This window comes from Saccopteryx leptura, chromosome 4, assembly GCF_036850995.1.
Source record: "Saccopteryx leptura isolate mSacLep1 chromosome 4, mSacLep1_pri_phased_curated, whole genome shotgun sequence".
Taxonomy (NCBI): domain Eukaryota; kingdom Metazoa; phylum Chordata; class Mammalia; order Chiroptera; family Emballonuridae; genus Saccopteryx; species Saccopteryx leptura.
Genome location: NC_089506.1, coordinates 131,591,957 through 131,619,445, shown reverse-complemented (window position 1 = coordinate 131,619,445; position 27,489 = coordinate 131,591,957). Strand labels below are relative to the sequence as shown.

Sequence of the window (27,489 nt, the reverse complement as noted above, 5' to 3'; positions counted from 1 at the left end):
CAGAAAGGCCAGAAATAGAGTAAAGTTTACTTATTTAGTATGTGATAATGACTGTATTTCAATTAGTTAACAAAGAATACATCATGCTGGAATAATTCCAGTAAATGACCACGCCTTTCACTCAAATTCATGGGACAAGGAAGCGGGGCTGAGAGTAGAGTTGGGAGCCGCACAACATAATCCTCTCAGAACTACACAATCTTCAGCAAGGGAGACATGCAGTACAGGAACAGATTGTCACAATATCATGTTCAAGTTTTACCAGCCTACTTTTCCATATATGATTTCTAAATACCCTTATTATCTGCAGTATAATTTTATAGACTGGAAGTTTATAAAGTAAAAAGTACTAGGGGAAAAAGGTACTAGGGCTTTTCTGTAGTTTTCTTTTTCTTTGCTTTTTTCTTTTGCTTCAGTTTTCCATTTTCCTCCCTGTAAGAAGCTGGCAAAGAAATACAAAAAGAAAGCTTTCTTGGATAAACTGTTATAAATTTCTCTACATATCAAACAGCCAAAGAAGTGCCATGAAGTCAAGGCAACCTCAGTGACATCCCATCACCTTTACTGAGGCCCATGCTGGGCCAGTGGTACTGCTTTTCGCCACTAACATGAGACAACCAGGCATGACCAGTGTAATGGGCCAGAGCACAGTGCTGCTTCTCTCAGCAGCTCTGGGGCCTTGGAGCTCATGGCTCAATGCCAGAGGGTCTTCCAGATAAGAACTGGCCTTTTGTGTTGCCATCCATGGCTAGAGGAAAAGAACCCCCAGAGAAAAATAAAGGAGTGGTCCAAATGTTGTTAACTTCTATCACCATGGACAATCACGGTCCCTAGAAAGACTTGCAGTTGGACTGTACAAGAAGACGGCTATTAAGGAGCCTGTGTCTCTTTCCCTTTGCCTCATGTTTATGCTCAAAAAGAGCCAGGTCTCAGGTCAGGGGTACAGGACAGTCCCCTCCTACTATCCTATTCAAGGCATCCTTATAGGAGTCTCCTACAGTCAGCTTCAGACTATCAAAGTAAAGCCACCCAGGAGGCCTCTCAACTGACCTAGGAACATAGATCACTCAGAACAACTCTGATGATATAAAATGTCACTTTATTTGAAAGTGAACTAGGTAAATCCCAGGTTTTGTAAATTGGGATCCTATCCTGACATCTAATGTCAGCTTCAGCTCACAGGAGATATTAAATCATTATGAAGCTAAATAGGATGTCTGGCAAGTCAAAACTCCCATTTTCTGCAGATCTTTACCTTAGTTTGGTATTATTTTCTGAGAGTCATCCATCATGAAAACAACTGCCTTATATCCTGCTCATTCAACTGTGATTGTGTAACCTGCTGTGTAATATCATACTGTGTGTTCTACAAAAGAAGAACTAGCCAGAACCACTTGCCAAAAATGCCAAAATGCTACTAAGCATTAGTATTTACAGCCTATGACAATCATGCCACAGAGCCTGAGAGACAATGCTCTCTTCCCTCTCTCCTCTCTGCCTCATTCTATCTCCTTGTGCCTAAATCTTACCCTACCAATCCATGAAACTGACCAGTTCCACTGGCTTGACTTTCAAGTATACAAGATTGCCAATCCCTACTAATCAAAAGTATTATTTTAACAATGATAATTCTGGAAATCCCCTCCAAAAACAAGACTGAAACTCAACCAGGTTATCTTAATAAGTACAAAATTTTACATAATATAAACATGTACACAATGAACTTACCATTGACACTAGCCAATGAGAGAATATTATCCTGGTGATCAAGGAGGCGTTTAACTTCAAGAATATCCCATTCCAGTGATCCTTCTGTGGGTGCTACCAACCTGAAAATTACTAAATGAAAAGACAGATAAAGTTTCATTAAAATGGTCAAAGAAGATAAAATTTTACTTCTGCTCAAAACGTCAGCATTTCATTAAGTTAGAAATTTCTAAAATATTGAAAATCCATCTCCAAAGGGAGCTTTATTCATATTTCTTTAAAATATTTCTTTCAGCCCTGGCCGGTTGGCTCAGTGGTAGAGCGTCAGCCTGGAGTGTAGAAGTCCTGGGTTCGATTCCCGGCCAGGGCACACAGGAGAAGCGCCCATCTGCTTCTCCACCCCTCCCCCTCTCCTTCCTCTCTGTCTCTCTCTTCCCCTCCCGCAGCCAAGGCTCCATTGGAGCAAAGATGGCCCAGGCGCTGGGGATGGCTCCTTGGCCTCTGCCCCAGGCGCTAGAGTGGCTCTGATCGCAACAGAGCGACGCCCTGGAGGGGCAGAGCATCGCCCCCTGGTGGGCAGAGCATCGCCCCCTGGTGGGCGTGCCGGGTGGATCCCTGTCGGGCGCATGCGGGAGTCTGTCTGACTGTCTCTCCCCGTTTCCAGCTTCAGAAAAATAAAAACAAAAAAACAAAAACCTTTAAAATATTTCTTTCAAATGCTTGAAATATTTGAAATGATCTACTAAAACCCCAAGTAAGTTGTCCTTAGAACTCCTTTCCTTCATTAAAACTCTTCTGGCCCTCGCAGGTTGGCTCTGTGGCTAGAGCATCAGTCAGCCCAATGTGTGGAAGTCCCAGGTTCAATTCCTGGTCAGGGCACACAGGAGAAGTGACCATCTGCTTCTCTCCCCACCTCTCCCCCTTCTCTTCCTCTTCCCCTCCCACAGCCAGTGGCTCAGTTGGTTTGAGCATTGACCCTAGACACTGAGGACAGCTCAGTTGGGGCAAGTATTGGCCCCAGACAGGGGTTCCCGGGTGAATCCTGAATGGGGTGCATGCAGGAATCTATGTCCCTTCCTCTCACAAACAAACAAACAAACAACAACAAAAAACTCTTCTAGTTCCACTATCAGCAATGAAGCCCGTCCTTTCCAGGGCTGCAGTGCAGTCTGGCCATCCTAACTTCCTCTCTTCCTAGCCAGTGGCCTACATTCCTGAATCATCTCCACCGTCAGCTCTCTCTGCTCACATTCCCAGGCCAGTGAGCACCGCTACAAAACAAGCTATAAATTTATGTTTAACTTCAACTCAAAGAAGACTTCATCAGCTGCTTTTATTTTTTTAAACTTTTCTTTATACCCAGGCATACATCATTAAATTATATACTCTGAGGTTATGCCTTGTAATTTTTGTGTGCCACACAGTTATTTTGACTACAAATTTTCAATGTGTTGCTTTATTCATTACCTGACCTTAATAAAGTTTTATTTAAACTAATATAAATTCTAACTTTAATCAATACAGCAAACACAAAAGCAAATAAACTGGGGTGATTCAATCAACAAATATTTACTAAACATCTACTATGCTCCAGGAAATTAGATTTCTAGTGTGAATTAGGCCCAGTCACTACTCTAAACCACTCACAGTCTACGATTGGTAGTGAGACTTATAAACAGATTTATAATAGATACATTAAAGGCCATAAGCCACTCTACCCAGTATTGTGGATCCTCACCGACTAGTGACTAGTATCCTTAGAAGTAAGAAGGTCTCAGAGGTCATATCTTTTCCAAGTGGGGGCTAATTATTAAAGTCTCTTTCTTTCTCACATCCCTCCATGGAAAATAGGTCAGTGTCACATTTCATCCTGTCTCTGGACAATTTTTACCAACTGACAAATCTCTAGCAAGGTTATTTAATCCCAATAGCCATTAATGTTCAAACTGTGGCTGTCAAAAGGAAAAGGTCTTTCTGTCAACACAAAGGGAACTCTTTCTTATACCTACCAGAGTTGTGTGAAAATTCGATTTCAGTTGAACTACTACCAAATGATATTGAGATTGGGATGGTGGAATAAAAAGCAATGTATTACTGAATCAAACTAACAGATAATAACCTGAAATACTGACAAGAAAAAGAAACCTACAAAACAGGTTTGGACAAAGAACTTCAAAGTACTAAAGATACTGTGAATCTGTTTAGTGTGTTCATTAATATGGCCTCCATAGACCAGTAATAACTTCAAGAAAATAAAACAAATAAGTATTTTTTATTTCAGAGAACAAAAGAGAACAAAATAGTCAATTATTTCAGAAAACAAAAGAGGTACAATAGTGAATTCTAAAAAAAAGGGTTAAGAAAAAAAATCTTAGCCTTCTGAATCAGGATAAGGTCTCAGCAAGATAGCCCTGCTCAGCTAGTAAAGCTTCCAAGTCACTGCAGCTCTGCACTGCAGTCCAAAGTATAATTTCTAGTGCACACAGAAATGATATTTTCTGTTGAAAGGAAGCCAAAGAGAAACTGGATTGGAACATTTAAAACCAAGGATATGGGCACAGTTTAGTCTTGGAAATAGACACTCCATTTACAGGAATGAAACTTCTTCTTTCATAAGGAAAAACAGCACTATATCTTTTCTTTACTCTGTGATTACACTGAAGTAAAATGCAGAACCTTGTTTCTAGGAATACTACGTATTTTTAGCCCTGGCCAGATAGCTCAGTTGGTTAGACATTGTCCTGATACATCAAGGTTGTAGGTTCAATCCCTGGTCAGGGAACATACAAAAATCAACCAAAGAACACATAAATAAGTTGAACAACAAATTGATGTTTCTCTTTCTTTTTCTCTCTCTAAAAACAATTAAATTAAGTTAAAAATTAAAAAAATTAAAAATTTTAAAAGAATATTATATATTTTTATGAATTACTCTCTGAATAAAACCAACTTTCATTTCTTTGTTTTTTGTTTGTTTTTAGCTAGAGAGAGAGACAGAGGGATAGACAAGGATAGACAGACAGGAAGGAAGAGAGATGAGAAGCATCAATTCTTCATTACAGCACCTCAGTTGTTCACTGATTGCTTTCTCATATGTGCCTTGACTGTGGGGCTCTAGCTGAGCCATCAGCCCTTGCCCAAGCCAGTGACCTTGGGCTCAAGCCAGCGACCATGGGGTCATGTCTATGATCCTGTGCTCAAGTCGGTGATTCCGCACTCTAGCTGGTGAACCCTCAAGCCAGATGAGCCTGCACTCAAGCCAGCAACTTCGGGGCTTTGAAGCTGGATCCTCTGCATCCTAAGGTGACACTCTATCCACTGTGCCACCACCTGATCAGGCTCATTTCTTTCCTTTTTTAGATGATACTCGAACTTCAGCTGAGGCATTAATGTTGCTTTTAGTAGTATTCTGATGCACTAATTTGTTCATCCATTCAATTAAAACCTCTTATCTGTTAACAGAAAGATGAATAAGAAAGTTCTAGTCACCAAGTAGCTCACATTGTGAAAGGGCAAGGAGAGAACTAGAAGTAAATAGAAGTCTTATTTTTTAAAGTTGTATGTGAAATGGTAGATATGAGATTATGACAACACAGTGGAAAAACTTCTGGAAGGGGAGGTATTAGGTAGGCAAGTCTTCCTCAAAAAAAAAAAAAAATTACTGGAGCTGAGCTCTTAAAGAATAAGAACTGGCCTTGGCCAGTTTGCTCAATGGTAGAGTGTCAGCCCAGTGTATGGGAAGCCCGAGGTTTGATTCCTGGTTGAGGCACACAAAGGAAGCAAACATCTGCTTCTCCTCCCCTCCTCCTTCTCTCTACTTCTCTCTCTCTTCCCTTCCCACAGCCAGTGGCTTGACTGATTTGTACACATTGGCCCAGACGCTGAGGATGGCTCCATGGAGCCTCTGCCTCAGGCACTAAAAATAACTCATCTGCAAGCATCAGCCCCAGACAGGGGTTTCCGGGTAGATCCCAGTCAGGGTGTACACATGAGTTTGTCTCACTATCTTCCCTCCTCTCACTGAAAAAAAAAAAAAAAAAGAGTAGAAATTATCCAGATCAAAGAGGACAAAGAGTAAAGAGGACAAGCCGGATACAGGGTGAGAATAGAAATAAAGGCATAAAGGTAAGAAACACCTCAGGTTGGGGAATCCACACATTCATTATTGACAAGCAAGTGATATAAGACTTAAAAGAGGCAGGTGGAAGGTAATGGAGGGCCTGATTTAACATGTTGAAAGGTTTGGACTTTATCATTCAGGGTAGGTAGTGATGAACTTACACTGATCTTCTAGCCCTAGTCGGCAAACCATGGCTCGTAAGCCACATGCAGCTTTTTGGCCCCTTGAGTGTGGTTCTTCCACAGAATACCACGTGCAGGCGCTACCTTGATAAATGTACCTACCTATATAGTTTAAGTTTTAAAAATTTGGCTCTCAAAAGAAATTTCAACCGTTGTACTCTTTATATTTGGCTCTGTTGACTAACGAGTTTGCCAATCACTGTATCTAGGGCAGGGGTCCCCAAATTACGGCCCATGGGCCGCATGCAGCCGCCTAAGGCCATTTATCCGGCCCCCACCACACTACCGGAAGGGGCACCTCTTTCATTAGCGGTCAGTGAGAGGAGCACACTGACCATCTCATTAGTCAAAAGCAGGCCCATAGTTCCCATTGAAATACTGGTCAGTTTGTTGATTTAAATTTACTTGTTCTTTATTTTAAATATTGTATTTGTTCCCGTTTTGTTTTTTTACTTTAAAATAAGATATGTGCAGTGAGCATAGGGGTTTGTTCATAGTTTTTTTTATAGTCCGGCCCTCCAACGGTCTGAGGGACAGTGAACTGGCCCCCTGTGTAAAAAGTTTGGGGACCCCTGATCTAGGGCAATGACTTCATTCATCTGGGGCAAAAATAAGAAAAAAATAAGGGCTACATAAAAGTAAATACATGTAATTTAAAGTCCTATTCTTTTTTTCTGAGATCATGTTCCTTATACTTTGTTGTTAAAAAGTAATTTTTACAAAACGAGAGTGGTAAATGATAGGTTTTAGTTTTAGTTTTTATTGTTTTTAGTAAGCAAAATAAAAATTTGACAACTCTATGTTGACCTCCAAAACTGAACTTTTGAATGAGTCAGAAATTTGGAAGTCTAGAAATGACTGTTTTAGGCAATAGGAAGTCACTGAAGCTTTTAAGCAGGGGAGTGGCCTACATTTTAGATAGATAGCTCTAGCATCTATTTACTGAAGAATGTATCTGAGAAGCACTACGCTAGAGGAACAGAAGGCATTTGACAAGCACTAATATAGAGGAAAAAAGGTAAGTGGGAGACTTAATGCAACATTCCAAACAAGAAAGGAGATGAGCACCTTAATAGAGCAACACCAGTGAGACAGAAATAGATCAAAATTTAAAGCAGCAGTCTGCTAAGAATGGTCTGCAGACAAAGAGCCTCAGCACTACCTGGGAACCTGTAAGAAATGCAGAGCTTGGTCCTGGCCGGTTGGCTCAGAGAATAGAGCATCAGCCTGGTGTACAGACCTCCTGGGTTCTATTCCCAGTCAGGGCACACATGAGAAGAAATCATCTGCTTCTCTTCCCCTCTCTCTCCTTTCTCCCCTTGCAGCCAGTGGCTTGACTGGTTCGAACATTGGGCCCAGGTGCTGAGGATAGCTTGGATGATTCAAGCATTGGCTTCCAATGGAGGTTGCCAGGTGGATCTCAGTCAGGGTGCATGTGAGAGTCTGTCTCTCTATCTCCCCTCCTCTCACTTAAAAAAGAAAGAAAGAAAAGAAATGCAGAGCTCAGGCTCTAGTCCAGACTTACTGAATTAGAAACTCTAGGGGGAAGGCCCAGTAATCTGTTTTTAACAAGCCTTTCAGGTCATTCTAATGCACACTAAAATTTGAGAACCACTGAGTTAGAGAAAAAACAGAAAAATGCAAAGTGATTGATCAGCTACAAGAGAAGAAAGGCAAGGAGAAAAGCTAAGCATCATTCCAGCTCAATGGAGAACATGGGAAAACTAAATTTCTGCAAGGAAGGAAAAGTAAAAAACTAAACTAAAAAGTATAATGTTTTAGAAATTACTTTATGAAAAGACAGGCTAAGCACAGGGCTAGAATACTCGCAGACAGTACTACACATGGAAAGGTCAGCTGAGGACAGAGAGACTCTGCTGCACAGCACTGCAGCCTGCGGACAGCTGCACAGCACTGCAGCCTGCGGACAGCTGCACAGGACTGGAGCCTGCGGACAGCTGCACAGCACTGGAGCCTGCGGACAGCTGCACAGCACTGCAGCCTGCGGACAGCTGCACAGGACTGGAGCCTGCGGACAGCTGCACAGCACTGCAGCCTGCGGACAGCTGCACAGCACTGGAGCCTGCGGACAGCTGCACAGCACTGCAGCCTGCGGACAGCTGCCGCGAGGAATGGTGAGCACCCAGCTCGCATCTCTCACTGGCATTTGCAAACATGCTACCTGATGGTCACAGAACCTCAGGGCTGGTCTCTGGGAGAAGCAGCACAAGTAATTTCAAATGCTGTCTGGGCTACATCAGAAAAATTATACAGGATAGAGGCAGCTTTTAAGTAGCACGTCTACGCTCTCAGTTCTAGCACCCAAATTCCATTCACAAGGCAGTGAGCACAAAAGGCCTTTTTCACTGTGGGCTCCCTGGTGGTGAATGAGTTAGTCAGTAGTCAACAACTAAGAAAGTAGCCTTCAAGTGCTCATACTCAATTAATACATTTACAAAATTCCCCTTGCTACCCTTTCTTCTGCTATACTACTACTCTAAGAGAAATGGCATAAACTCCCTCAAAGAAAACGGGCCCCATTCTGCCTCTTGAGGCAGAAACCCCACAGTTTCTACCTTGGCAAATTCTCCAAACTGTCCTCCTCCAACCTTCCCAACACAAGTTTTCAGTTCCCAAAATGTTGACAGTTGTTTCATATAGTTATTTTTTAGCATGTGTGTGTGTGTGTGTCTGTGTGTGTGTGTGTGTGTGTGTGAGAGAGAGAGAGAGAGAGAGAGAGATGACAGAGAGAGAAAGAGAGAGACAGAGAGAGATATGACAGAGAGAGACGGGAGAGAGAGGGGAAGGAAGAGAGATGAGAAGTATCAACTTGTAGTTACGGCACCTTAGTTGTTCACTGATAGCTTTCTCATACGTGCCTTGACTGGGGTGCTCCAGCTGAGCCAGTGATCCCTTGCTCAAGCCAACGCCCTTTGGGCTCAAGCCAGCGACCATGGGATCCTGTTGATGATTCTACGCTCAAGCCGGCGACCTCAGGGTTTCAAATCTAACACCTCAGCATGCCAGGTCAATGCTCCGAGTCTAGTCATTGCGCCACCACCAATCAGGCTAGGTGGTTAAATTTTTTGCTAAATAAGTGCATGAGTATGAATCAGTAACAGAAAGGACCGTGGAACGTAAATGACCTTCTTTGGCATAAGAGGAGTGGGGTTACCTTGCCCTCCTTGCTGTGTTAGAACTAAGGTAGTACAAAAACTGACCTTACATCTTGAAAATTTCTAGGTCTTCAGATCACTTCAACAATCCCAGGAGGCCAAGAAGGGGAAGATGTCCCTTAAATAAAATACTAACAAGTCTTTCCAAAATGTATATATTACTTTAAAATGTTTTTTAAATGAAAAAAATAAAAAGGAGTCATACTCACTCAGTTCTTTGCCAGCTGCTGCCACAACACAGTTCTTAGGTATTTCAATCAAAGCACTAATCTCTTAAAAAATATATAAAACAAAGATCAAATTATTTTCTTCATGGATTATATCAAAAACATTCTCAGTTTTATGTCATTTACTATAAAGGGAGGAGTCACAATAAAGCACACACAATTTGCTACATCACACTTCGTTGTTTATACGTGAAAAATTACTTTTGAAAAGTAGATTAGGAAGACATTATTGATCTACAAGGGTAGGATATACTCTATGAACATTCTTATTCTTCAGGTGACCTTATTTATCAGGGACCCCTTAAGATAATCACTATCACCATTTACAAGGTAGTTAGCTCAAATGAGATGTAAAATTGGCATTATCCTTAATGTAAATTTAAGAATCCCGACTGGACTCCTTGGCAGTAAACAAGTAAGCCAAAAGTCAACAGCTCAGAAGGTGGCTTTTAAATAGCATGTTTATAATCAATTAATACATTTACAAATTCCTTGTATTACTGGAATAATCAGATTCAACATTCTACCACATTTAACTTATTTAGTTAAATATGCAGTTCTGAATATAAGCTTTTTATAGCTTACCCATGAAATGATTTTAGGGTAACCATAATTTCTGTAACATGTTACAATTACTACTTTTGTCAGTAAAAATTAAATAATTGATGTATTAGATTCAGAACGACCACATATGTAGACAAAAAATTCTGTTCATTAAAGTTCACTTTTCCATTATATATTTATGTAACATATATATATATAATTTATAACATATATACAAATTTGGAAAATAATCTACTCATTTGCTTTACCTTCTCACCCATCAAAAGACTAACACTCTTGTACTTGGGGAATAATTCTCTCTAAAATCTTTTCTCTGCATAAGGCAGTTTTAATAGGATGTTTTGTATTTCTGAAGATCAAGGCAGAGGAAGTGATGGTAGAGTAGGGCAAAGGGACGAGCTAGCAGTACAAGATAAAAAAGTGAAAGAGAGCACAGGAGGGGGAGGAAGAAGAATTATTCTAGATGCAAAAAACAGTTTGTCAAAAAATCTATCAAATCATTTGTGAAGTGAAAATAATGGAAACTCAATAAATCAGAAGTAGCAATTTAATACAAAGAATCACAGAACATATTACTGGAAAGGTCATGGATGTCCTATCTTTTAGTCCAAGGCTCTTTCCACTGAATCATACTGAGATTAGCTTTGCTTATTTCCAAATGTGAAATAATGCCCCCTAAAAGCCCCCCTAAATCAAGCACAGCTTATGAAAGGAGCTTCATCAGATAAGTATAATAACAAGCAGTGCTAACTACCTGGCCCCAACTACCTGGAAAACCCAAATCTCAAAAAGCTCACCAATGGTAACATTGTAGCCTTTTCAAAGCTTTCCAATAGATTCTATCAAATTCTCAGGATTCTGCCATCTTGAGTCACTGATAAACTGCATTACTCTGACTACTTACTGTACAGTTCTCAAAGATAACTTGCAAAATAAAGATAAAATGCAATCATTATTATTAGCGGTTGTTTCTATTAACATATAATAGATTTTTAGACCTGATTTCAATATTTCATAACATAGTTACAGGCATTACTAGTTTCATTGCACTTCATTTTATTGAACTTCATGGATATTATGTTTTTTTACAAATCAAAAGTGTATGACAACCCTGCAATGAGCAATTCTATGAGCACCATTTTTCCAACAGCATTTGTTCACTGTGTATCTGTGTTACATATTGGTAATTCTCGCAATATTTGATCTTTTTCATCATTATTATTTTTGTTATGGTGATCTGTGGTCAGTGATATTTGATGTTACTATTGTAATTGTTTTGGGTGCCAGAACTGCACCCATATGAGATGCAAACTTAACCAATAAACGTATATGTCTGACTGCTCTACCCGACCAGCCAGCTGTTCCTCTCTCCTTCTTGTTAGGCCTTCCTACTTCCTAAGATACAACATATTAAAATTAAGCCAACTAATTACCCTACAATTGACTCTATGTGTTCAAGTGAAAGGAAGAGTCACAGGTCTCTCGCTTTAGATCAAGAGCTAGAAATGATTAAACTTAGTGAGGAAGGCATGTCGAAAACCAAAGGCCTCTCCTAATAGCCAGGTTATGAATGCAAAGGAAAGTTCTTCAAGAAAATTAAAAGTGCTATTCCAGTGAACATATGATTAACAGGGAAGCCAAGCAGCCTTATTGCTGATATGGAGAAAGTTTTAGTGGTCTGCATAGAATATCCAACCAGGCACAACATTCCCTTGAGCCAAAACCTAATCCAGAGAAGAGCCCTAACTCTCCTCTATTCTATGAGGCTGAGAGATGAGGCAGTGCATTTCCATAACATGAAAGTATGAGGTAAAGCAACAAGTGTTGATGTAGAAGCTACAGCAAATTATCCAGATTAGTTAAGATAATTAATGAAGGTGGCTACACTAAAAACAATTAGCAATGTGGATGAAACAGTCTTCTACTGGCAGATGCCATCTAGTACTTTCACAGCTAGAGAGAATTCATGCCTTGCTTCAAAGATTCAAAGAACAGATTAACTCTATTAGGGGATACTGCACCTGATGGGCTTAAGTTAAAGCCAATGCTCCTTTACCATTCTGAAAATCCTAGGATCCTTAAGAATTATACTAACTCTACTCTGCCTGTACTCTATACATGGAACAACAAAGCCTAAATGACAGCACATCTGTTACAACATGGTTTACTAAATATGTTAAGCCCACTGTTGAGACCTACCACTTAGAAAAAAAGATTCCTTTTAAAATATTATTGCTCACTGACAATGCACCTGGTCACCATGAACTCTGATGGGAGATGTATGATATTATTATTGTTATCATGCCTGTGAACACAACATCCATCCTGCAACCCATGGATAAAGGAGTAATTTTGACTTTCACATCTTATTAAGAAATACATTTTGACCTGACCAGGCGATGGTGCAGTGGATAGAGCATCAGACTGGGACACAGAGGACCCAGGTTCAAAACCCCAAGGTCACTAGCTTGAGCACGGGCTCACCAGCTTGAGCATGGGATCACAGACATGACCCCAAAGTCACTGGCTTGAGACCAAGGTCACTGGCTTGAGCAAGGGGTCACTTGCTCTGCTGTAGCCCCCGAGGTCAAGGCACATATGGGAAAGCAATCAATGAACAACTAAGGTGCTGCAATGAAGAACTGATGCTTCTCAACTCTCTCCCTTCCTGTCCGTCTGTCCCTATCTGTCCCTCTCTCTGACTCTTTGTCTCTGTCAAGAAAAAAAAAGAAATATATTTTGTAAGGTTAGAGGTGCCATTGATAGTAATTCCTCTGATGGATCTGAGCAAAATAAATTGAAAACCTTCTAGAAAGGATTCACCATTCTAGATGCTATTAACAACATTAATGATTCATGGGAAAAGGTCAAAATATCAACATTAACAGAAGTTTGAAAGAAGTTGATTCTAGCTCTCTTAAATAACTGAGGGGTCCAAGACTTCCATGGAGGAAGTAAGTACAGATGTGGTGGAATTAACAAGAGATCTAGAATTAGGAATGAAGCCTGACGGTGTGAGTGAACTGCTGCAATCTCATGATAAAACTGAAAAGAAAACTACACCCACACCCTTTGTTTATGGAAAGTCTCTTTGAAATTCACTGTGTCTTTTAGAGTCTGTCAACTGCTGTTCACAATTACCTTGCTTTGTTTGTTACCTGTATCAGAAAGGTGGCTGGTCTTACACAGGAGCTCTAGTTTTCGGTTCCACACACATAGGTCATTCCCACCAGAAAGCCAAACATCTAGTCTCTGAAGAACAGTTAAACACTGCAAAATTTATGTGAAACGTATGTCAGTTTAGAAGTTCATACATTCATTGGTGGTTTTAAAATATATCCCAAATTCTTTGATAACCTTTCCCTTCAAGAGGTGATGCTTAATTATCCTCCCCTTGAGTGTGGGCTCTACTAAGTAACTAGCTTCAAATGACAAGAATGTGGCTGGCAGAAGGAATGGTGTGTGACATAAGACTAAGACACAAGAGAGATGGTGGCTTCTTCCTTGCTCTTGGATCACTCACTCTAGGGCAAACACACACAAGAAGCCATATGGAGAAAGACCTACAAGGCAAGAAAGTAAGGCCTCTGCACAACCACCAACACTACATGCCAAGCACGTGAGCCCCCTAGGAACTTCCCAACCTTCAGATGGGAAGTGAAGCCCTCATATGACAACATCATAAGACACTGAGCCAGAACCATCCAGCTAAGGTGCTCTATTCCTAACCACAATACTGTGAGACATTTACTGTTTCAAACAACTAAGTTCTGAGATAATTTGTTATTCAGTAATAGACAACAAATACATAAGGCTTTAAACTGCTTTCTAAATGAAACTAAAAATATGACCTTAGTTTTTATACTTTCAAATTAATATTGTAAGTATTGACTAAGGAAAGTAAGTCTTTCAAGGTCTGTGGAAATCCTTTTCCTTTAATAGTACTTTAATGTCCACACCTTAATAGTACTCTTCTCACCTACTGACTCAAGTGAGCACAAGGGCAAGAACAAGTGAAATAAAAACAAAAAGGAAAAGGTTCTGCCTGGGCTGAGGGTGGACTGCTTTTAAAAATGATGGAATGATAAAGGTTAAAAATAATCAATGTAGTTTACATTTCAAGAGGTCCTACCCAAGTTCTATATGAATTTAAGGATCAGTTGTCAAATTTTTAACATTCACTTTATTCCTTTTTATTACCAAATAATATTCCTATGAATACATCACATCTTATCCTTTCACCAGGTGGTGTACATTTAGGTTGTTTCCATTTTGTGGCTATTATGAGTAATATTGCTATGAGAACTTAAGTACATGTTTTTGTATGGACATACATTTTAATTTCTCCTGGGAATACCTAATAGTGAGATTGTTGGGTCAAATGATTATTTAAAATTTTTATGAACTGTCAAACTATTTTCCAAGGTGGTTATACCATTTTACAATCCTACCAGCAATGTATAAGGGTTCTAATATAGATCATGTTGCTTGTGGACAGAGCTACCATATTTCCCATGTATAAGACGCACACTTTCCCAAAAAATTTGGGGTCTAAAAACTGGGTGCGTCTTATACAGTGGTTATAATTTTTTTTTTTTACTTGCATTTCCCGCTTTTTCGCACTTCTTTTGGCACTTATTGTTGAAGACAGTGATTGGTCATCAGACACAAATGAGGACAAGCTAATGGATGGGAGTTTTGATAGTGATTTTAAGTTGTATGAATTTTATGATGAATAAAACTTAAGTTCGGCCTGACCTGTGGTGGCGCAGTGGATAAAGCGTCAACCTGGAAATGCTGAGGTCACCAGTTTGAAACCCTAGGCTTGCCTGGTCAAGGCACATATGGGAGTTGATGCTTCCAGCTCCTCCCCCCCTTCTCTCTCTCTGTCTCTCCTCTCTCTCTGCCTCTCCCTCTCCTCTCTAAAATGAATTAAAAAATAAAAAAAAAAAAACACTTTTAAGCTCAATAACTTTATGTAAACTTTTTTTTTCATCAAATTTCGGGTCCTAAAATTAAGATGTGTCTTATACATGGGTGCATCTTATACATGGGGAAATACGGTAGCTTTATTTATCCCTTTCCAATGTGGATGCCTTTTCTTTTTTATTGACTAATTGGCTAGGGTCAGAACCTCCAATACAACATTAAATAGAAATGTCAAGAGTAGACATCCTTGTTTGTTCCTGATCTTAAGGGAAAAGTATTATCTTTCACCATTAATATACAATGTTAGCTGCGGGGTTTTCATAGATGATCTTTATTAGGTTTAGGAAGTCCTCATCTATTGTTAGTTTGTTGAGTATTTTTATCAGAGGTGTTGGCGTCTCAGATGCTTTCTCTACATCTATTGAGATGATTTTTTTGTCCTTTATTTTAACTATGGTGTATTACACTCATTGATTGTTCAAATGTTAAACTAAATTCATATTTCTGGGATAAATCTCACTTGGTCATGCTGTATAATCCTTTTTATATATTATTAGATTTGATTTGCTAATGTTTTGCATAGAATAACATACTGCTTTTGTTATTTCACATCTTAACATCAGAATTTTCTAAGCTCTTTATGCATTTTTTTGAAATATCAGATCTAGCATACATATCTACCATAATTTAACTATTTTCCTATAAGGGTAAATATAAATGTGTAGCTGACTACCATACTAAAAGACCTTTAAAAAGTACTTTCACTTTAAAGGGCTTTTAAGACACTTTTATTAGACACTTTTTAATGAACAGTTCATGAAACAGCTTACCAAAGGAATTTCCCCAATACACTAATTTTTTTCTTTTTCCTGTTACTTCAATTTATGTGTTTCAAACCTAATGAGCTCAGACAGAAAGTAAGAGTATTTTTTAAGAAATTTAAAAGGGGGAGAGATTTGATCGAGTCAATACTTAAATGACTTCTTCAAAGACAGTACATTAATTTGGATAGAAGCGTGCAATAAATGACACTTTCTCCATCATAAACTTTACTAACTTGATAATTAGAAGAGCATAGTAGCATGAGATGGCTACCAGAGATGCTGCCATTTAGGAAAAGAATGAAATATTCAATACATTAACTATTGACATATTAACAATTCTTTTAACATTTTTATAAAAAAGGGTTGGCTCCAATTTAGAAAACAGTTATCTTTCAAGCAAATGAGGAAACATCTCATTTGCCTAGTATCTTTTCCCAAACTTGCTGACATTATTGAAAAACAGTAGCCATTCTGAGAACATTTAAGGTAATTTCTTCTGTAGGAATCAAAGTAATCAAGCGTTATCCAAGTTTGTTTCTCCAATATGCAGCAGAGTTCCTTTCCTGTAATAAGCCTCAATTAATAATTGTAAAATAAATGAACCTAAGTAATAGTAACAACCAGTCAGCCCCATAAAATTTCCTTTTGGAACTAAGTAAATGACATGTCTTGTCTTTATGACCTTATAAAAGGCAAAGTGTGCGGGACAAATAACTCCATGTTTCCTTTTGGAACTAAGTAAATGACATGTCTTGTCTTTATGACCTTATAAAAGGCAAAGTGTGCGGGACAAATAACTCCATGTTTTCAGTTCAATGTATAAAGAAACAAACTAGCCACTGCTATAGAGTTATTATTCTGCAAGTCATGCCTCCTTCTACAATTGCTTACTAAAAACATGCTAGGCACTGCCTTTTTCTTATCTTGCTATAGGGATTTGTCCCTTGCTCTAATTCTAATTTTGAAGTAGTAAAGTCTCTATAATTTAAATTTGAAACATTCTAGCATTTAAAATATAGTGTGGGGCTTGCCAGAAAGAGGGGGAGTATGGGAACATGGAAGAGGGTATGGGAGAATAAATAATGACAGAGACTTGACTTGGGGAAGTGAACACACAATACAGTGCATAAAAGATATGCTGTAGAGTTGCGTAATTGAAACCTGTATAATTTTGTTAACTAATGTCACCCCAATAAATTCAATAAAAAGATAAATACATAAATAAATAAAATGGCAAAAACTAAGGGTCTATTTCCAGATTTTTATGAGCTTTATAAATAAAATAATAAAATATATACTTCTAAAAATCTAATCTTAGAAGAAATCAAATAAGTATGTCTGGAAGCAATAATATTTAAAACCTACAAAAGCAATTTCGGCCCTGGCCAGTTGGCCCCGTGGTAGAGCATCGGCCCAGCGTGTGGAAGTCCTGTGTTCAATTCCCGGCCAGGGCACACAGGAGAAGCGCCCATTGCTTATCCACCCTTCCCCCTCTCCTTTCTCTGTATCTCCCTCTTTCCCTCCTGCAGCCAAGGCTCCACTGAAGCAAAGTTAGCCCAGGAGGATGGCTCCATGGCCTCTGCCTCAGGTGCTAGAATGGCTCCGTTTGCAACAGAGCAATGGCCCAGATGTGGAGAGCATCACTCCCTGGTGGGCATGCCAGGTGGATCCTGGTCTGGCACATACGAAAGTCTGTCTGTCTGCCTCCCTGCTTCTCACTTCAGAAAAATACAGAAAAAGCAAAAACTAATTTCATCGAACTTACTTAACAGTTTATTCTCAGACAAAAGATTATTAACATAGAATATCTGCTTAAGATTTTACCTTTACAGTAGACTGGAAGCATGATACTTTCTGAACTTGTCTGCCAGTAGCAAAATTCCATACCTAAATTTATGTTAAGAAATAATTTCTAAACAGAATTTTCAAATCTTATAACTTTTTAATAATTAAATCACAAATGTCACACATTTCTATAGAAAATAAAGCATAAATATTTAGTGTTTACACTACTACAAAAATTAATCCTTTGAGTAGTGAGTTTTTTTCATGCTCGCTGATCCCCAGGAGTGAGTTCTTTTTCAAAAAATGAAATTAGTTCCAGTTATTCTAGATCAGCGGTTCTCAACCTGTGGGCCACGACCCCAGCCCATTTATGGCTTTAGGCGACCCCTGTGTTTTGGTCGTTCGACCCTTGCTGGGGTCGCGATCCACAGGTTGAGAACCGCTGTTCTAGATGGTCAGGAGGCACGAGGACATAAATGAACATTTGTACTTCAAACGTTCAAAGGGTTAATTCATATAATGAGTCATCAATTTAGCACAACAGACTTACAATCTACAGTAAATCTGAGGTAACTTTTACTACCAAATTATTTGAAAATGCCAACAGAAAGGATGGTCTGGAAATTAAATTTTGTAGGCATTACATATTGCAACAGTTTAAATTAAGGTTTATTCTTTAAAACATTGCACCATAACCTAATAAGCATTTAATATAAAGTATTTATACTGAAACACATCAATTAGTTAATAGTTACTAAAACCTCTCTCAACATGCAGGGCAAAATTTACAACTATTATCTTGGTTTTAAAAAAAGACGGTAACAGTATAGTCCTATTACCTGTATACATATTTAAAATAATTATAGGACCTTTCATAAAATGTCCAAGGATAGTTTGACTTAATGATTTCACACCATTGCTTCTGCTAAGATAGACATTTTACATCATGTCTGAAAACACATTTACATAACAAATATATAATATATAAATATATATATCTGTACAAACTTTTAAGATTATCACTTGACAGAAATATTTTTAAATCTACTTCTAGCATTTAAGATTTTATTTATTCATTTTACAGAGGAGAGAGAGAGAGAAGGTGGGGAGGAGCAGGAAGTATCAGCACCCACATGTGCCCACCAGGCAAGCTCAGGGTTTTGAACTGGCAACCTCAGTGTTCCAGATACGCCACCACAGGCCCAGCTAAATCTACTCCTAGCATTTAATTAATGAAGTTAGTGAAGGCCAAAACTGAGTTAATTTAGAATTTACCTGAGTAAAAGAACTAACAACAGTGCAGCCTAGAATTATTTCCAACAAAGTCATTCAACAGGAGAGACAAGATGGCGCTGGAGTAGGTGGACGTACCAACTCCCACCTCCCAGAACCAAAGTGGATTACAAACTAATTTTAAGAACTATTATCTGGAAAAACCAACTTTGGACTAAACTAAGAGGACTCTTCAACCAAGGAACACTGAAGAAACCACACTGAGACTGGTAGGAAAAGCAGGAACGTGGAGAGGGCTTCCCAGCTCCCTGGAGCGAATGGCAGCCAGGAGAGACTCGTATGGCAGGAAGTGAGTTTAGCAGAGAGGGGAGGTCCTGAGTCCCAGGAACAAAGCCCCAGCCTGCAGTCCCAGAGCCTAAAAGAGGCATATGGACAGTATTTAGCTGGAAACAAGACAGGATACTGTTTGTGAGAAAGAGACATATTTCTCAGACCCAGGATTCTTCTTAAAGGGACCGCACTGAAAACCTCTCTCACAACCACTCACCCAGGGCTCCAGGGGACGGAGAGAGAGGAGAGGACCGGAGTAGCAGGGAGAGAGTGTAATCTAGGAGGCAAAGGGAGAAAACACTTTGAGAGACAGCCACCCTAACCTCTGGGACAAATCACTCCCCAAATCTAAAGCGAATATTTCCCCTGGAAACAGCAATACCAGCAAAGGGAAGCAGGACACCAGCCAAACAAGCTCTCCCGTGGCACTCAGAGCAGAGTCACTTAGAAGGAGGGAGCTTTCGAGACTACAGTAGTGAGTAATAGGGTCTGAGCTGCAGCGCACACACCCACATGGCTGAGGGCTCACTGGAGGGCAGGTGGCAGCGTGACACAGAAGCATGGATCTGTCGGCAAGGGCGGAAGCTGGCTGGACACAACTGAGGCCAAGGTGTGAGCTCAGTTTTGCCCGGCTGGGGAATAGGGGGCAGGCAAAAGTGATCAATCCCAGCTGCAGACCGCCTGCAATCCAGCCTGCGGGGAAAGGGCAGAAGCCACGGAAAGGGTGACCACCTGCCCTTCAGCAAGGGTGCAGGAGCACAGCCCTGCCCCGCCCGCGGAACCAAGGCTTGTGGCCTGACTTGGGAGCCAGCGCCTCCCATGGGGGTGGAGCCAAAAGCCCGGAACAGGCGGAGTCCTGCTACTGAGTGTGGGCACGCAGTCCTGCCTGGCCTGTGGAGCCAAGGTTTGCAGCCATCCCATGAGCGGGCTCCTCCTGCAGGGACGGGGTGAAAGCCCAGAATCAGGCAGAGACCTGCAGCTCAGCAAAGGTGCTCACCCCTGCCCTCAGGGCAGAGCATAATGCCACCCGCAGAGTGGGGCAAAAGCCAAAGACACCGAGGCTTGTACACCCGAGCACGTGATCACAGCCACTCCCGTAAAGGAGAGGCAGAAACCACAGCAACAGCCCCAGTGGGCAAGCACCGGCAACGCCCATACCCAAACGCCCTAGGCAGCAACAGCAAAGGGGGTGGCGGGCCTGCAGACAGACCATACCTAGGTAACATACAGGTCACACCCAGTGGATTCCAGTGGCTAAAACCTTCTTTACACAGACAAAATGAGAAGGCAGAGAAATGCAACACAAGTGAATCAAGAGAAATCCCGAGAAAAGGACCTGCATGAGTCAGATATAACCAAATTACTAGAAGCAGAGTTTAAATAACAATTGTTAGGATACTCAAAGATATTAGAACAACAATAGATGGTCATTACGAACACCTAAATAAAGATTTAGCAAATATTAAAAAGGACATTGAAATAATTAAAAAGAATCAGTCAGAAATGACAAATACAATATCAGAAATGAACACAATGGAAGGGATTAAAAGCAGGATGGATGAAGCTGAGAATCGAATCAGCGAGTTAGAGGACAAGATAAATAAAGGCATGGAAGCAGAGAAGAAAAAAGAAAAGAGACTCAAAAAGTCTGAGGAAACTCTAAGAGAGTTCTGTGACAACCTGAAGAGAAATAACATCCGCATCATAGGGGTTCCTGAAGAAGAAGAGAAAGAACAAGGAATAGAGACTTTGTTCAATCATATCATAGCTGAAAACTTCCCTCAATTAAGGCAGGAAAACATCTCAGAAGTTCAAGAAGCACAGAGAACTCCATTAAAGAGAAACCCAAAGAAATCTACACCAAGACATATCATAATTAAAATACCAAAGCTAAGTGATAAAGAGAAAATATTAAAAGCTGCTGGAGAAAAAAAGACTACCACCTACAAAGGAGCCCCCATAAGGATGACTTCCAACTTCTCAACAGAAACACTTGAGGCCAGAAGGGAATAGCAAGAAATATTCAAAGTAATGCAGAACAAGAGACTACAACCATGACTACTTTATCCAGCAAGGCTATTGTTTAAAACTGAAGAAGAAATTATAAAGCTTACCAGACAAAAAAAAAAAAAAAAAACTCAAGGAATTCACTACAACCAAAACAAGGCTGCAAGAAATGCTAAGGGGCCTGTTGTAAACAGATCAAAGGAGAAAAAGAATATACCAAAAGAGGTATACAGTTTTAAAGAATAAAATGACAATAAACAACTACATATCAATAATAACATTAAATGTAAATGGATTAAATGATCCAATCAAAAGACACAGGGTAGCTGCATGGATAAGAAAACAGGACCCATACATATGGTGTCTACAAGAGACACACCTTAAAACAAAAGATGCACATAGACTGAAGATAAAAGGATGGAAAAAAATATTTCACACAATAGGAAGTGAAAAAAAAGCTGGGGTAGCAATACTTGTATAAGAAAACATGGACTTTAAAACAAAGGCTATAATAAGAGATAAAGAAGGTCACTACATAATGATAAAGGGAGCAATCCAACAGGAAGATATAACCATTATAAATATCTACACACCTAATATAGGAGCACCTAAATATATAAAGCAGAACTTGATGGATTTAAAGGGCAAGATCAACAGCAATACAATAATAGTAAGGGATTTCAATACACCACTGACATCACTAGATAGATCCTCAAGAAAGAAAATTAACAAAGAAACAGCAGATTAAAAGACACACTAGATCAACTCAATTTAATAGATATCTTCAGAACCTTTCACTGTAAAGCAGCAGAATATACATTCTTTTCACATGTTAGGGCACAAAAGCGGTCTCAACAAATTTAAGAAGATTGAAATCATATCGAGTAGTATCTCTGATCACAATGGCATTAAACTAGACATCAACCACAACAGAAAAACTGAAAAATACTCAAACACTTGGAAACTAAATAGCATGTTGTTAAATAACAAATGGGTTAACAATGAGATCAAAGAAGAAATTAAAAAATTCCTAGAAATGAATGATAACAAGCATACATCAACTGAAAATTTATGAGATACAGCAAAAGCAGACCTGAAAGGGAAGTTCATAGCATTACTGGCATACCTTAAGAAGCTAGAAAAAGTTCAAATAAACAACTTGACCCTGCATCTAAAAGAACTAGAAAAATAACAGCAAGTGAAGCCCAGAGGTAGTAGAAGAAAGGAAATAATAAAGATCAGAGCAGAAATAAATGACATAGAGGCTAAAGAAACAATACAGAGGATCAATGAAACCAGGAGCTGGTTCTTTGAAAAGGTAAACAAGATTGATGAACCTTTAACCAGACTCGCCAAGAAAAAAGAGAGAGGAATCAAATAAATAAAATTAGAAATGAGAGTGGAAAAATAACAATCGACACAACAGAAATACAAAACATTGTAAGAAAATACTGTGAAGAACTGTATGCCAAAAAACTAGACAACCTAGATGAAATGGACAAATTCCTTCAAACATATAATCTTCCAAAAATTAATCTGGAAGAATCAGAAAATCTAAACAGACTGATTACAACAAATGAGATTGAAACAGTTATCAAAAAACTCCCAAAAAAGAAAAGTCCTGGGCCTGATGGCTTCACAAGTGAATTCTACCAAATATTCAAAGAAGACCTAACTCCTATCCTTCTCAAGCTATTTTATAAAATTCAAGAGGAAGGAAGACTTCCAAGCTCCTTTTATGATGCAAGTATAATTCTGATTCCAAAACCAGGCAAAGACAACACAAAGAAAGAAAATTAGAGGCCAATATCCCTGATGAATTTAGATGCTAAAATCCTCAACAAAATATTAGCAAACCGAATCCAGCAATATATGAAAAAAAATCATACATCATGATCAAGTGGGATATATTCTTGGGAGGCAAGGCTGTTAACAATATTTGCAAATCAATCAATGTGATTCATCACATAAACAAAAGGAAGGACAAAAATCACATGATAATTTCAATAGATGCAGAAAAAGCATTTGATAAAATCTAGCACCCATTCATGATCAAAACTCTCAGCAAAGTTGGAATACAAGGAACATACCTCAACATGATAAAGGCCATCTATGACAAACCCACAGCCAACATCATACTCAATGGGCAAAAATTAAACGCAATCTCCTTAAGATCAAGAACAAAGCAGGGGTGCCCCATTTCACCACTCTTATTCAACATAGTTCTGGAAGTCCTAGCCACAGCAATCAGATAAGAAAAAAAAATAAAAGGCATCCAAATTGAAAAAGAAGAAATAAAACTATCATTATTTGCAGATGATATGATATAGTATACAGAAAACCCTAAAGTCTCAGTCAAAAAACTACTGGATCTCATAAATGAATTCAGCAAGGTGGCAGGATATAAAATCAATACTCTCAGAAATCAGAGGCATTTTTATACACTAACAATGAACTGTCAGAAGGAGAAATAAAGGAAGCAATCCCCTTCCCATTGCAACCAAAAAAATAAAGTACCTAGGAATAAATTTAACCAGAAAGATTAAAGACTTGTACTTGGAAAATTATAAAACATTGATAAAAGAAATCAGGGAAGATACAAACAAGTGGAAGCATATACCACGCTCATGGTTAGGAAGAATAAACATCATTAAAATGTCTATATTATCCAAAGCAATTTATAAATTCAATGCAATACCGATTAAAATACCAATGACTTACTTCAAACATATAGAACACGTATTCCAAAAATTTATATGGAACCAAAAGAGAACACGAATAGCCTCAGCAATCTTGAAAAGGAAGAATAAAGTGGGAGGTATCACACTTCCCGATATCAAATTATATTACAAAGCCATTGTACTCAAAACAGCCTGGTACTGGCATAAGGACAGGCATATAGATAAATGGAACAGAACTGAGAACCCAGAAATAAACCCACACTTTTTTGGACAACTGATATTTGACAAAGGAGGTAAGAGCATACATTGGAGGAAAGACGGCCTCTTCAACAAATGGTGTTGCGAAAATTGGACAGCTACCTGCAAAAAAATGAAACTAGACCACCAACTTACACCATTCACAAAAATAAACTCAAAATGGATATAAGACTTAAATGTGAGCCGTGAAACCATAAGCATCTTAGAAGAAAACATAGGCAGTAAGCTCTCTGACATCTCTCACAATATATTTGCTGATTTATCTCCACGAGCAAGTGAAATAAAAAACAGGATCAACAAATGGTACTATATCAAACTAAAAAGCTTCCGCACAGCTAAAGACAATAAGAACAGAATAAAAAGACAAACTTCACAATGGAAAAATATATTTGACAATACGTCTGATAGGGGTTAATAACCAAAATTTATAAAGAACTTGTAAAACTCAATACCAGGAAGACAAACAATCTAATCAAAAAATGGGCGACAGAAATGAATCGACATTTCTCCAAAGAGGACATACAGATGGCCAATAGGCATATGAGAAAATGCTCAACATCACTAATCATTAGAGAAATGCAAATTAAAACCACAATGACATATCATCTCACACCAGTCAGAATGGTGCTCATCAACAAAACAACACAGAATAAGTGCTGGTGAGGATGTGGAGAAAAGGGAACCCTCCTGCACTTCTGGTGGGAATGCAGACTGGTGCAGCCACTGTGGAAAACAGTATGGAGATTCCTCAAAAAATTAAAAATCGAACTGTCTTTTGACCCAGCTATAACACTGTTAGGAATATACCCCAAGAACACCATAGCACTGTTTGAAAAGAAGAAATGCACCCCCATGTTTATGGCAGCATTGTTCACAATAGCGAAGATATGGAAACAGCCCAAGTGTCCGTTTGTGGACGAGTGGATTAAAAAGCTTTGGTACATATATACTATGGAATACTACTCAGCCATAAGAAATGATGACATTGGATCATTTACAACAACATGGATGGACCCTGATAACATTATACTGAGCGAAATAAATCAGAAAAAACTAAGAACTATATGATTCCATTCATAGGTGTGACATGAAAATGAGACTCAGAGACATGGACAAGAGTGTGGGAGTTACAGGGTGAGGGGGAGGAGAGGGATGGTGTTGGGGGAGGGGAAGGGCACAAAGAAAACAAGTTAGAAGGTGACGGTAGACAATTGGACTTTGGGTGATGGGAATGCAGCATAATCAAATGTCAAAATAACCTAGAGATGTTTTCTCTGAACATATGTACCCTGATCTATCAATGTCACCCCATTAAATTTAATTTTTTTAAAAAGTCATTCAACAAAGGAAATGAGTCCCTACTATCATTTACAGGTAAAGTTTATAGTGATAATGTTCCAACTATTCATCTCTGAACTATAATAGTAATTTTAATAATTGCCTTGATATATTATTATAGTACCTTAGGAATGGTCTAATTAAAAACACATTTTAAAGTCTACTTTTGCAGAGATTATACTTATACTGAAAACAAAACAAACAAAAAACCAGAGCTTTAGTCCATAAAATATTTGCCTCAATAGCACTCTGACTTAAAAATAGGAATTTTATGCTCTTATTCATGTAATACTATCGTCACCACAAAACTTGTCACCATTTAAATCTTCCTGAAATGTTTTCACCTATCGGCAATCTGTTGAGAAATCACCTCAGCTGGTAAGTTCCTTTAAAGTCTGTCATGTCTTTTCTATAGAAGCCTAAGAAACACTGACACCACTGGGCTTACTCCAAAACTTACTTCTTTATTTAAAGAGAATTTTCAAATGAGCACATATATTTTTAAAGCTAATCTTTGACAGCTTTAAAAAAAAAAGTAATGAAAGATTATAGTTATCCGCAGCATTTGGCTATGGCCTTTACATATCCAATTCCACGTACAAATATTAAAGGGCTCAACTTGTTTTAAAAAAATACTTTATGAAGGCAGTATTAGTATATAGTGGCTCAGAACTCTGGCTCTGTAGTCAGACTACTTGCCTTCTGCCCTACGCTGGCTGTTTGACCTTGGGCAAGTTACTTAACCTCTCTTTGGCTTTGTTATCTGTAAATGAGAATAAAGATACTTATTTTAAGGATGAAGTGGATTTTTATACAGTGTGTCCATAAAGTCATGGTGCACTTTTGACCTGTCACAGGAAAGCAACAAAAGATGATAGAAATGTGAAATCTGCACCAAATAAAAGGAGAACTCTCCAGTTTCATACCTTTTCAGTGCAGTTCAATATGGGCTCATGCATAGATTTTTTAGGGTTCCTTAGGTAGCTATCCCATATAGCCTCTACAGACTCGTCACTGATGGCCTACCAGAACGGGGTTTCTCCACCAAACTGCCGGTTTCCTTCAACTGCTTATCCCACCAAGTAATGTTATTCCTATGTAGTGGTGCTTTGTTATAAACGCGCCAATGTTCACGTTGCACTTTGGCCACGGATTTGAATTTAGCGAGCTACAGAACACACTGAACTTTCCTCTGTACCGTCCATATCTCGACTGGCATGGCTGTGGGCCGCACCACTTTATACACGGTGTTATGTCATCATCTGCGCATGAGCACATGCTGCCACATCATCCTACAGAAACTGGGAGGGTTTTCCTTTTATTTGGTGATTTCACATTTCTATCGTCTTTTGTTGCTTTCCTGTGACTGGTCAAAAGTGCACTATGACTTTAAGGACACACTATATATAAAACAAAACAATGCCTGGCACACAAAAGCACTTTATAAAACCTTGCTAATGTCATTACAACTTAAAATTTTACCTAAAAGTAAGAGGGAAAGAAAGGTGCCATATTTCCCCATGTATAAGACGCTTCCATGTATAAGACACACCTTAATTTTGGTGCCCAAAATTTGGGGGAAAAAAGGTATTACATAAAGTTATTAAACTCAAGTTTTATTCATAAAATTCATACAACTCCTCATCACTGTCAAAACTCCCATCCATTAGCTTGTCCTCCATCTGTTTAACAGTAACATCTGTGTCTGATGACAAATCAGTGTCTTCAACAATGAACGTAAAAAGAAGCCCGAAAAAGGGGAAATGCAAGTAAAAAAAATCTACAACCACTGTATAAGATGCACCCAGTATTTAGACCCCAAACTTTTTGAAAAATAGTGCGTCTTATACATGGGAGAGTCTGGTAATTTTTTATTTATTTATTTTTCCAAAGTTGGGGGGGGCAGACAGACTTCTGCATGGCCCAACCAAAATTCACCTGGCATGCCCACCAGGAGGCGGTGCTTCCCTGTGGCTGGATCCACTCTAACGCCTGAGGTGGAGGCCATTGAGCCGTCCTCAGCGCCCGGGCCAACTTTGCTCCAATGGAGCCTTGGCTGCAGGAAGGGAAGAGAGAGACAGAGAGGAAGGAGAGGGGAAAGGGTGGAGAAGCAGATGGGCGCTTCTCC

The 27,489-nt window shown here is 39.1% G+C and overlaps 1 protein-coding gene across 1 annotated transcript in view; it reads right to left on the bottom strand.

Annotated features, from left to right (window-relative positions):
• WDR41 (WD repeat domain 41) overlaps positions 1-27,489 on the bottom strand; it is a 58,223-nt gene that overhangs the window by 14,901 nt on the left and 15,833 nt on the right. Inside the window, exons 5-8 of the mRNA XM_066381717.1 lie at positions 17,554-17,616; positions 13,135-13,246; positions 9,395-9,457; positions 1,729-1,839 (exon numbers count right to left, since the gene is read on the bottom strand). Coding sequence (XP_066237814.1) covers positions 1,729-1,839; positions 9,395-9,457; positions 13,135-13,246; positions 17,554-17,616 — 349 coding nt within the window. The remainder of the gene's footprint in view (positions 1-1,728; positions 1,840-9,394; positions 9,458-13,134; positions 13,247-17,553; positions 17,617-27,489) is intronic.